Source organism: Paramormyrops kingsleyae, chromosome 20 (assembly GCF_048594095.1).
Source record: "Paramormyrops kingsleyae isolate MSU_618 chromosome 20, PKINGS_0.4, whole genome shotgun sequence".
NCBI lineage: Eukaryota > Metazoa > Chordata > Actinopteri > Osteoglossiformes > Mormyridae > Paramormyrops > Paramormyrops kingsleyae.
In genome coordinates, this window is record NC_132816.1 from 19,135,392 (window position 1) to 19,147,285 (window position 11,894).

The window sequence follows — 11,894 nt, forward strand, 5'->3', positions numbered from 1 at the left end:
AGATCCTCTAATGCTCCGCGTCGCGCTCGCCGGTCACACTTGTCCTGGAGTCTAAGCTTGAGGGAAAATCTCGTTTGTCGCAAACTATGGATGTCAAAGTGCTGTCGCTGGCGATGCTGCTGGCAGTGGCCTTGTACACAGCGCATGGTGAGTTTGCGGCGTTTCTGCTGCCTTTCGGCATCTTCTCGTCCGGCCCGTTTTGCGCTCTTCTGCGCCCTGATCAATACGTGGCTTTTCTGCGCGTTACATTGCATTTCCTTCACTGCAAATTTAACTATGCATATTATGCATCATTTATATTTTATATCATTTTAAGTGTTCGCTTAGTGGAAAATGTTTGAACATGCGATGCTTGCTTAGAGTGTGATTTTATTAATTTGCTGGAATTAAGTGGTTTTGCAGTTTTACAGTAAGAATTTTTCTTTAAGATCGGTAAACTTAGGGACGACAGGTTCACAGTGTATTGTATAATTAGCGCCGTTTTCATATTTTTAAATTTGAAGTTCCGTTATTTGAAAATAATTTTACACCATTTTAAATATAGAAGTTGTACGGGAAAGACATTGACATGTCTACAATTTCAATTACTACAGTTACTTGGCACAGAATTTAATGCAGTTACTTAAGCACATCGTTGTACTGTGCTTTTATGTATCTTCAAATTATGGTCAGTTAAATTCAATACGCGACGCATACGATACACATGGATTTATTCTGGAAATGCTGAACTGGAAAATCAAGCAAATGAGCAACGCGACCTTGCATTTGATGTTTGCCTGGGCATGTTGTGTATTTGCTTCTCCTTTTTCCTTCTTTTAATGACCCACTAATTGGCGGATTAAGCAAACCCGTTGTAATAGCAGTAGATGTCCTGTTGGAATCATCCTTTGTTGCGCCGTAATGGTCATTTTATTAACATCATAATGGCGTTCAATTGTTGCCGAAAATGTTCGTTGGTGTTTAAGAGGCATTTAAAAGAGGAACGTACGTTTCTAAGTGGAAGCATTTCGAGAATTTATATGCCCGACAATTAAGTAGTTAATTGACACTAGATTCAAATGTACTGAGACGCAGTGTTCAGTGCCGCAAACGGTTCGACTTTAAAACCAATATTTAAACCATCTTAGGTTTGGTGTTTATATACCACTCACCCAACACATTTTTATTATACTCGCTGCAGAAACGATTAAACAATCCACTTCACTAATATCTGGGAGCAAATAATCATTAAGACGTTCGTTTTAAGAAAAAGGATAGTAATTTAGGGGAATATACATGCATCTTACCGCAGTTCAGGGAATTGTTATAAAGCCAAGGTTTGTGTTTTCTGCAGTTTGAGTTTTAAGGACAATGCTCAACTCCAAGAAAAGGTTACTTTTTTAACTTTTACGGAACGGCATGGGTAACGAAAACAAGCAGTCACATCATTAAATATAGAACAGGCATATTTTAATCGCAATTTATTGCTGTTTACCATGGACACAGCGAACTTAAAAAATACGGGTCAGTGCACAGAAACGCCATAGCGCTGACGACATACAACAAAATGCAGGCAATCAACACCCAATCAAAAATATATATAACAGCATGTACAGTTCATTTAATTAGTTTCATGTAGTTGTATTTTTACGCAATGAAGCATCTAAGCAGCACAATTTGTAAAGGAGCTAAAATCTCGGAATTTCATTTGTTTCTCATCAGCGTGTTTTTCTTACGGGTGGCCGTTGTGTGCACAAGCTTTTCTGAAGCTTTTTGCTCTCTCACTTTTACAAGATTCCCCCCCCCCTCTGACTATGTTGAAGGAAGAAGGTATTTAACAGGGTAAAAGATGCGGCAGGGATGTGAGCGTGATGAGGATGCTGAGACAGCAGAGATTTAAAGTCCTGGGAAAGGCAGTTTTACCTTAGAGTCACGCTCATCAGTATGTATTGGAATTAGTAGGTTCATCAGTATGTATTAGAAAAGTTAGAAAGGTGACTGCTGATTAAAGGAGGATTTTCCCTGTTAGGGCTGACACAATGGGGGGTCACGGGGGTGTAAAATGTCACACTGACCCTTTTGTTTTGACTTCCTCCCCCCAGCAAAGCCGTTCGGAATGGTGGAGAGGTGCTGGTGCCGCTCGACTGTCAGCACCGTCCCGCAACGGGCCATCCGCGAGCTCAAGTTCCTGCATACGCCCAACTGCCCCTTCCAAGTCATGTAAGTACAGCCTCGGGCCCCGGGCCCCGGCCCCCGGCCCCCGGGCCCTCTGCTGGCCGGTGCATCCCACGTTCCCCTCCCGACGACGCCGGCCCGGCCCGTCCCGGCATCGACCTTCAAAGCTTCATGGGAAGCTGGAAGGCGCCTCCTGCACTGCACAATACTCAGACTGGGAGGGGGGGAGCTGAGTGGCTGGGGGGGGGGGGGGGGGGGGGGCGGCGGTGGATGTTTTTGTTTCTAACAGGAAACAATAATAAAAGGGTCAAAATGATTGGCCTTTTTATAATCTCGTGCCTTGGGCTTGAACCTTGTATCCTGAAGCCTTATCAGAATGTTTGGGGGGGAGAAACTCCCCCCCCCCCCCCCCAATCTCCCCATTTTCATATCGTCGCGCCCACACAGCATCTGTCTGCAGACCGTAGTGTCAATGAACAGTAGATTCAGAGCAAAGGACAGGCCTACATGCAGTTAACTGAGGAGTGACATTTCAGGCTGCAAAGGCAGCAGAGCAGATGGACCCCCCCCCCCACTGCACCCCCCCATCCCTCCCCGGCATGATATCTTAAACGGCGGAGATGAAAGCAGTAGTACAATCTGCTTGTTTGCTCTCGGGTTTTACTCACTGTGAGTAATTACTACCTGCTGACTTCTCTCCAGAATCTGAAAATTCCCTCCCAGCCCCCCACAACCCCCCTGTCTACTGCCCCCCCCCTGCCCCCGAAAATCACTGACATGTATTGACTGATAGAAGTGATGACAAACAGTTTATCTGTTAGGATAAAAATAAGAATCACACATCTGAAATGAAAACATTTCTTGTGCATTTAACAGACCATATGAGTTGTTACAAACTCCCCGTCTTTCTAGTGGTTTTGCCCAAATTTATTTTACATTTTAGGATGCGGGGGGTTAACTCTGGTGGCGGGTCCTGCCACTTGCAGCTGCTGACTGAAGCGTGACCTTTTGGTGCACGGGTGTGAAATCCCGTGTTCAAACTCCCGGGGTCACAAATATTTCGGAGGGCGTCTGATTGCCCGACGTCCCCCGGGGCAAATGTTCAGGGCAGCCGTCGCTCGACGGGCAACTGTTTGGAAAATGTCTTGGTCCTTTGAACCTCGTCTCATAAATAATTGGATGTTCGAATGCTAAGATTCCTCGAGGCTTTGCTTTTCCTGGTCACCAGTGGCCAAATGTGAGATTAAGATGTTTGTTTTTTGGCAACGTTCCTGCACACATCTGTTTGTAAGTAAACTAAGAAGTCCACCTCCCACGCTACTGACTGTAAAAATGCTGCATTTTTCAATTTCCATTTAGGTTTTTTTCTGCTACTTTTATAAGGCCAGTTTTTTTGAGGCTGCACACATGGTTCTTGCATATGTCACGCAGAGGTGTATGCAGTTCTGCTCTGTGACACCTTCATAAAGGAAATAAATGTATGGTAATCAAATTCTGTTTAGTCTTTCACAACCCACAGATGGAAACTCGGGGCGGAATTCATTTTCGTACCAGTTTAGTAATTCAGAGAAATTAAATTGTCAGTCTTAATTTCAGTGTAAGAGATCCAGTGGGATATAATAACGCCAAGCAAGACAAAAACATTACTTTTGATAAAAACAGGATTTCTTTCATGTTCAGTAATTTGGTGCATGGTGCTGATTATCTGTATGTCACTGAGCAGAATAAGCAGGTAAAAGACGGATGGATGTTTGTTTTTATTCAGAGTCTATTCTAGAAAAATGACATTCTTAATAAATTCATTAATTTTTAGACCTCAAAGCCACAACCCAAGAGATTGAAAGACACTAATAGATATTACTTAGCAAATAAACGTTAGACGAAAATAAGAGGGTTATACAAACCACTAAAATGCAGAAACGTTACTGCAGCTTGCGGAATCAGGGCTTTATGACAGTCTGTCCAATATCTAGTGGTGTGTGGTTTCCGTTTAATTTATTATGAACACAAAAATGTTCCAGAATCTGGACAGGGGATTATGGGATAATTGGCATAAAGAAAAACATTTCTTTTCCCCTCCTTTTCTCTCTCTTAAACGTGGCTCCATACTTCGGTCCCAGGATTCACGGGGCGGCGGTGAATATGTGTGGGTCAAACTAGTCAAAGACCAGGCAGGTTTATCAGTGAAGATAAGAATCTCCCAGGTCTTTGTGTCTCTTAGGGTCTCAGTGCACAGGAACAAGGGCTGTACAGCACAGATAAATGTGCAGGTTGGGGGGTTTGGCGGAGGGGTCCACCGCTGTTTGAATGCTGAAAATAATCCGTGTCTTCCTCTCTCTCCCTGCCGGTTCCCCTGTGCAGCGCCAAGCTGAAGAACAACAAAGAGGTCTGCATTAACCCTGAGACTAAATGGCTACAGCAGTACTTGAAGAATGCCCTGAACAAGTAAGGCGAAACCGTTCGATACAAGTAAGAGGAGCAGCGGGTAACTGTGAGAAACGCAGAATGAAATACGCCCGTTTTCATGCGGCTCCTCTCCGTGGCGGCACACGGGTCCAACGCTTTGCCCCTTCGGGATTTGTCTCCAGACCTTTAACGTTAAATTTTGATGGAAAACAGCCGCACGAAAACGGGGTAATAAATGACCCCGGTATTTCCTTTTCTGCGTTTCTCACCTGCGTGACAAAAGATGCTTTAATATTTAGCTTTAGTATCCGTAGTACCTCATGCTCTAGCCCACATTTTTGCTCTCTCCCGACTCCCAACACACCTGTACCAGGTATTCGATGTTCTTGATTGGCTAGGAGCTTGGAGGGAGCAAAAACGTGGACTGTCTGGGGTTCCCCGAGGACAGGGTTGGGAAATGTTGTAACTTTGCTGCAGTCTTAGCGTCTGAAACCCCATGATCCTTTGTTGTTATCTCACTAGCTGTGTGCTGTGCCTGCTGTCTGTATCACCCCACACACACGGACACAGGCTTTTGACTTACAAGGGCTCCAATAATGAGCGTTTCTACGCACCCCCTCCCTTGAGAATAGACCGGCCTTGAGCTTGTTAACCGTGCAAACGACCCAAAAGCACGTCAGGTCCCACCGATAATGGCTGTGCATGCGGGTGTTTACGAAGTGTAACGGTTTTGTACAAAGACAGATGAATGTCTATGAATGTCTCCACCCCCCATCATGGTCCCATTGTGTGGGAACTTATGCTAACAGCTCCCCTCCCCACATGTTGGCACGTCTTTGGGGGGGGGGGGGGGGGTGACATTGCTCTTTAGAAATCAGAGCAATCGAAGCCGGCACTCCGACTGGAGAGTCGTTTGCGGCGTGTTTAAGCTGATGGTCTGCCTGGTGACCGGGACCTTGGTGATTTGGGGCATGCCTGGCTGCCTGGCCATGCGGTCCCTCGACAGCCACGATTCAGCTGTAACTCTTAAAACTCTTCCAGCTGTGACTCGTAGGACCGATGGAAGCTGGACGGTGAGGCCGTCACCTCGGGGCACCGGCCCCTTTGTGGATTCAGGCCCTTTTATGTCGGCGGCCAAAGATCACACGGCGTCCGTAACGTCACAGGATGCTCCCGGCGTTTCTTAATTAACGACGCGGTTAATTAAACGGAGATAAGTGGAGGGTCTATGTATGTTGATGTGGTCTTTCCTTCAGGATGTTGCAGGGCTCCCCCCGTTGAGCTGTGAAACCACAGTCACTGCAGGATGACTTTACAGCGTCCCAGAGAACATAAATCCCCCCCCCCCCCCAACTCCCCCCAGTGGCTCTGTGTAACTTCCTCAAATGAACGAGGTGCTTAACAAGCGTTAATTGCATCGGGAAGCACGTCAGGAACCCAGATGCTGATGCAGGTCCAAAGGACCTCAGCAATGTTCCTCTCACACGCAGATGAGAAGGGCTTACAGAGCCCGATGCAGCTCGTGGTTCTGGCGGGAGGGATGGGCTGAGATACGTGTTGAAGACGGGCAGAATCTAGCTGAAAGTGTATTTTACTGCTAGATTAGGTGGATCAAACAGATTGCTGGTGGCTCCATGTCCCCCAACCCTCAGGTGGCCAGCAGTTCAACAGGAACTGTCATGGATGTCGCGGTAAGGTGCTGCCCAGCTGTGCTTCTCCTTTACCGCTCAACCTCTTCTCTCCCCCCCCCCCAACAGGGTGAAGAAGACCAGACGACGATCCACTTAGGGACACTGCGGGACCGCTCTGTGCCCCCCCCACCCCCCCGCAGCCTGCCACACAAATACACAACACTCGTTACCTCCCGGGACTGCTTGCCAAGCCAGCACTTACCCACCAGTCACGTTTATGCAGCATCGAGTCAGATTGTGGCTCATCACCGCCCCCTGCAGACACTTTTCCTTTAGTGCAAAGTGCAATTATATATGTGTGTCCGAGTGTCAGTGTCGTCCGTCTGATGTACATAAGAAATATATATTTTTTACTGAAAAGCAGGAATGGGCTATTCAGAGTAGTTTTTTGTTCACAGTCAGGCCGTATATATATAGCCAATAGCCTTGCACCAGCGTCTTTGTTGCATGGTCTGGGGATTTAAGTGCTTTTAAGTGCTTAACAATTGCATAGATGAACCTGTGGAACAAGGGAGCCCTATTTTACACTCGAATGACGTTGTGCAGTCAGACATTCCTGTTGTCGCTGATGCACTTCAATGTAATATTAAAAGCCACAAAAGAATCAACACACACTAAGATTCTTATACAAGCCATGACTTTAAATAAAGTTTTTTCTAGTACATCTTCAGTCTGCTCAAGAATCGTGGGAAGGTCTGCATTCCCTCCCTCCCCAGTGTGAGGGACGTAAGACACGCTGCACTGCGTTACCACAAGCAGGTAGCAGGAAAGACGGCGGGCGGTTGATCAGGACTGTATCGCTCTTAGGGTCCCTGCATGGGGTGTTTGCGGCAGTAATCGCTCACACCCGGGTTTTGCTGTGCACTTTAACAATCGCGATGCAAAATCCTGTTTGTTTTTTTCCTTCGAGGGGATGCATGACCGTCTGGGATTCCCTTTTCCATGGTTTTTTTTTCAGAGCAGCAAAACTGTTTTTATAGTGAGGTTCAGTGGGGAGATTTATCCTGAATGACTTCAGTACAATTACACCAATTTGGCGATTCGGTGACGTGACAGGGCCTCCGTCGTTTCCCATGTTTTTATCTGCTTTCACTTCCAAGCAGTTAGCATGAAATACGTAACCTTTATTAATAAATATTATTTTAGTGTAATTCCATTTCAGACAGTACAATATGAAGGGTTATGCCAAGAATGTACTGTTCTTAACAGTATTACAAAACTTTTCGCAGACGTTGGTTGTTTACACTGATCTGTGTTAATGTTACTTAAATCTTAATTGAGAATGAGCATTTAATTGAATGTTTTATTAGAAAAAACTTTTTTATTAGAGAAAAGCTTTCTGTTCCTGGATGTTGACATCAGCCATCAAAATTACGTCATACTTGATTCAGAAGAATAATTAAGAAATTAAGAAAAATAACATCAAGCAATGAGTAAGACAGAGTAGATCTTTGTACAGCGATGTAATGAATGAGGAGACATTTGGAAAACAGCCAGACTATTTGTAATGTTTGTGTGACAAATAGGACTCAGCCTCATTCCGTTTGGGATTTCCACGTTAAGACAGCTGCCTTACAAGGATTTAAACTTGTAGGCTCATTGTCCCATATGAAGGTGTACATTGTGCATTACTAAAAGCAAGACTGGATTGTGAGTGCATTTATGGACAGGCAGACAAGAATAAGTTAAAGGAAATGGGTACTGAACAATGGGTAGTAATTTAATGCACCGTGATAGACATGTAGAAAGTTTCCCAATATGTCTGTCCGGTAAGCCTGTCTGTGGATGGTAATTGTCATGAGAAATTGAATCGTTTTTGGCTTTTATGGGATTTATTACCTTTGCCAATGATGTTTAAGAGCCAAAAGAGACTCTGGCCTCGTTATAGACTGATTGGTTGTACTGTAGTAAGTCATTTTCTTCTCCCTATTTTCCCACACAATGTGAAGAAAACCTCTTATTCTGTAAGGCAGCTTCCTATACAAGTATATTGCATCTATGATGTTGTATTTAGCTTATAAATTGTACTTCACTTTGTATACAACTTGCATTAATACATCGTTTGAATTCACGTAATTTTTCAATAAACTTTGAAAGTCTCTTCTCGTCTTTTTTTTTTTAAATAAAATTCAAAGAAGTTTTCCTCCACTGATGCATGTGTAGAATAGCGTGCAGGAATGTCTCAGTAAGACAAAAGGATTCACACAAAAAAACTCGACAGATCCTTTAAAATATTGAAATAAAAGGCCTTGCAGTAAAATATAATTTTTATACCCATGATTTTACTAGCAATCGGGGTTTTTTGCCAAAGATAGTTTACTAAAGATAACTTGACTGGTAGCCAAACCCTAACAAACTCAAGCGTAAGCGTAAGCGTAAAAATATCCAGCTATTTAAATGTTAACAAAATTTAAGGCAATTAAGTAAACAAACAAAAACAAATATATAGGATAGGTATGTATACATAGATCTGTGTTAGTAGGTCAGTATTCTTTGTTTCTCATCAAAGTACTGGCACCACTCTAGCCACTGGTACCGAAGAAAAGGGGGGAGTACCGACACCTGGTACCGAACAAAAGGGGGGGGTACCGACACCTGGTACCGAAAAAAAGGGGGGAGTACCGACACCTGGTACTGAATAAAAGGGGGGAGTACCGACACCTGGTACTGAATAAAAGGGGGGGGGGGGGTACCGGCACCTAGTACCGAATAAAAGAGGGGAGCACCGGCACCTGGTACCGAACAAAAGGGGGGGGTACTGACACCTGGTACCGAAAAAAAGGGGGGAGTACCGACACCTGGTACTGAATAAAAGGGGGGGGGGGTACCGGCACCTAGTACCGAATAAAAGAGGGGAGCACCGGCACCTGGTACCGAATAACGAAGGGAGTACAGGCACCAGGTTCCGAATAACGAGGGGAGAACCGGCACCTGGTACCGAATAACGAGGGGAGAACCGGCACCTGGTTCCGAATAACGAGGGGAGAACCGGCACCTGGTTCCGAATAACGAGGGGAGAACCGGCACCTGGTTCCGAATAACAGGGGGAGTACGGACACCTGTCTTTCCCCATTTCAAGCACTGATATAGACAGAGAAAACTATTCAGGTTCCCTGAACTCTTCACAGTGCTTCTGTTGTACTTTCTAGCCTCATAAATCTTAACCGTCTCTCTGGAAAAAAGGGAAAGTCTAGGATGGATTATTGGGTTTCCGTCACTTGTGCGCAGTGGTGGAGGAGTAGCCGTGGTTTAAGGTGCTGTCCTGTCCTCCTGAGGCACATGGAGGATGTACAACAGTCATATAAATGAGAACGATGGAACAGTGCTGCTATAATTCACCACGACTTAAACTTTCTCTTTTCCCACTGAAAACCTTAAACCCAGTGGAACAAGTATGGAGGCAAAATAGGATGTTAATAGTTAAGACCTTCGGAAGTGGACTTGACAAGTAGGCAGTTTAGTTGATCCATTGCAAAAGTGTCACCATTAATAATCTGTAATTTTCATTATTAATGACAATATATTCAAAGATACTACAGCTACAGGAAAAACGTTGTGCTGCGCTGAGACCCAGGAACCGTGGGTTTCCTCTTCCTTTAATCAGTGACCCCTCCCCTCAGGTGCTGCTGAATAGATGCGATGCACCTCAAACACACAATTTATAAAATGATGCTTAGATGACACCCCTCCGTGGGATTTACACCATCTTGGTATTTTTGAAGTGCCTGAGTAAACAATCAAGGCATTTTCTTGGCAGTTCCAGCATGGATCACCTGAATGAAGTAACGCTACAAGAACGGACAGCATTTCCCTGGTGTGATTTACCCTGACGGTATAATCCGCTCTGATACGTTTGTGTCTGAGCAGTTTAACGCAAAGCGGTAATGGGAAACACGTTTCCCAGAAAGCGTAGCTTTTCACGTTGGGAACCATTACCGTCAAAGTCGCCAGAGCATGCCCATCCGGATCGCACCAGCCGGCAGCTTCACCTCCGCGCTTCTTTCAGTAGTCATTCGCTTCGTGTCCCGTTGTCTCACATTTCGTTTCAGGGCTCCACCGCAGCGGGTTTCCCAGCGGGCAAAAGCAAGATCCTCTGTGCAAAGCGAAACCCAATATCCGGCGGCAAGAAGTCATCTCAAAGTTCACCTGGACGTCAGAAACACTATCACAGTCAAGCCTTGCAAATGAGCGTTTCTGACAGGAACAAGCTAAGCTGTTGAAACCAATTAATCAAGCAAAGCAGTTTCTGGGGCAGATATTCGTGCCTCCTTAGTTTTTTTAAAGTCATAGTTAATCAACTTAAACCTGCACTTTGCCCAGGTGACAGTGTTCCGCCTTGTGAACACTGTTGGTCCTTATATAATGAACTTAACCAATACCTCCCTCACCTCAGTCTGTATCCCAACATGCTACTGTACTGCCCCTTTAAGAAATCATAACTTAGACCTTTCTGTTCTTTCAAACCTTAGGCCCATTTCCAAATTACCTTTTCTGTCTAAAGTTTTAGAAAAAATAGTTTATGTACAGCTGCAATCCTATTTGATTTGTAATGGCAAATTTCAGTCTGGTTTAAAATCATGTCGTTGCACTGAAACAGCACTTTTTAAATGATTTTTAATGATTTGAATGAGTTTTTAATGATTTACTTTTAACTTTTGACTCTGGGAGCCCAGCTGTCTTGGTGCTTTTAGACCCGCCGGCAGCCTTTGACACAGTCGACCATGAGATCGAAACAAATAAGGATGGAATTATTGCCTTGCAAAACTGTCTAAAGGATGTTAATCATGGATGATCTGAGGACTTTAGCAAAGGTAAAGCCTTATCTTCCTCAAAACGAATTTGAGCAAGTCATCCATGCATTTATTACGTCCCAGTTAGACTATTGCAATGCATTATATTATGGGCTAGATCAGTCGCCCCTTCATCATCTGCAGATGGTCCAAAATGCAGCAGCACGTTTGTTGATCTTTCTCCTGTACTGGCCTCTTTGCACTGGCTTCCTGTAATTTTCAGGATCCCAGTTTAAGATTTTATTACTTGATTTTAAATCACTTCAGGGAAAGACACCTGATTACTTGACGGAGTTGTTACACCAACATGCTCCAGTCAGAGCATTGAGGTCAACATCTCAGCTGCTTCTAGATGTTCCAACTTCTAGATTAAAGACCAGAGGCGACAGAGCTTTCTCAGTTGCTGCCCCTAAACTATGGAACGCTCTTCCCTTTCATATCAGAGCTGATCAGACCCTTGAAAGTTTTAAGTCTCTACTTAAGACACATTTATTTGAATTGTCTTTTAATTCCAGTTGTGCTTGACATTTATTATTATTTATTTTATAGTTTAGTTATACTGATTAATTGTAATATGACATTTTCTTTTTACTCTTTGCTTCTTATTATTAATTTGCTGCATATGTTTGATGCTGCGTATTTTTATTATATGTACTTTGGGACAGCAAGTGGTTGTCTGTAAATGTGCTATATAAATAAACTTGAACTTGAACAATAATACGGTAGAGAATAGTGGTTCTGAGCATTTTGGAGAGCAGCATGAGATTTATTAAGGCGTAAATACAAGTTGGGGATTGATTGGGGGTTTTGGTGAATTGCAGTTTGACTCCAGTCTTCAGAAACACCTCACTCC

At 44.2% G+C, this 11,894-nt stretch overlaps 1 protein-coding gene across 2 annotated transcripts; it reads left to right on the forward strand.

Moving 5' to 3' along the window:
• Nucleotides 1-8,352, forward strand: cxcl12b (chemokine (C-X-C motif) ligand 12b (stromal cell-derived factor 1)). Of its 2 annotated transcripts, none has more exons than XM_023820558.2 (4): nt 1-147; nt 2,082-2,199; nt 4,516-4,623; nt 6,318-8,352. In XM_023820558.2, exons 1-3 carry the CDS (start codon nt 87-89, stop codon nt 4,601-4,603), a joined length of 267 nt encoding a protein of 88 aa, XP_023676326.2. In that variant the 5' UTR covers nt 1-86; the 3' UTR covers nt 4,604-4,623; nt 6,318-8,352. The 2 variants fall into 2 exon arrangements, with proteins under 2 accessions (XP_023676326.2, XP_023676325.2); XM_023820557.2 differs by having other exon boundaries at nt 4,516-4,599.
• Nucleotides 8,353-11,894: the final 3,542 nt, after the last annotated feature.

What these genes read in the sequence shown, in the direction of transcription:
- cxcl12b (XM_023820557.2), top strand. Translation starts at nt 87, where the DNA reads ATGGATGTCAAAGTGCTGTCGCTGGCGATGCTGCTGGCAGTGGCCTTG. An exon ending in AACTGCCCCTTCCAAGTCAT is followed by an intron (nt 2,200 to 4,515) that starts GTAAGTACAGCC and finishes TCCCCTGTGCAG; the next exon opens with CGCCAAGCTGAAGAACAACA. An exon ending in TTGAAGAATGCCCTGAACAA is followed by an intron (nt 4,600 to 6,317) that starts GTAAGGCGAAAC and finishes CCCCCCCAACAG; the next exon opens with GGTGAAGAAGACCAGACGAC.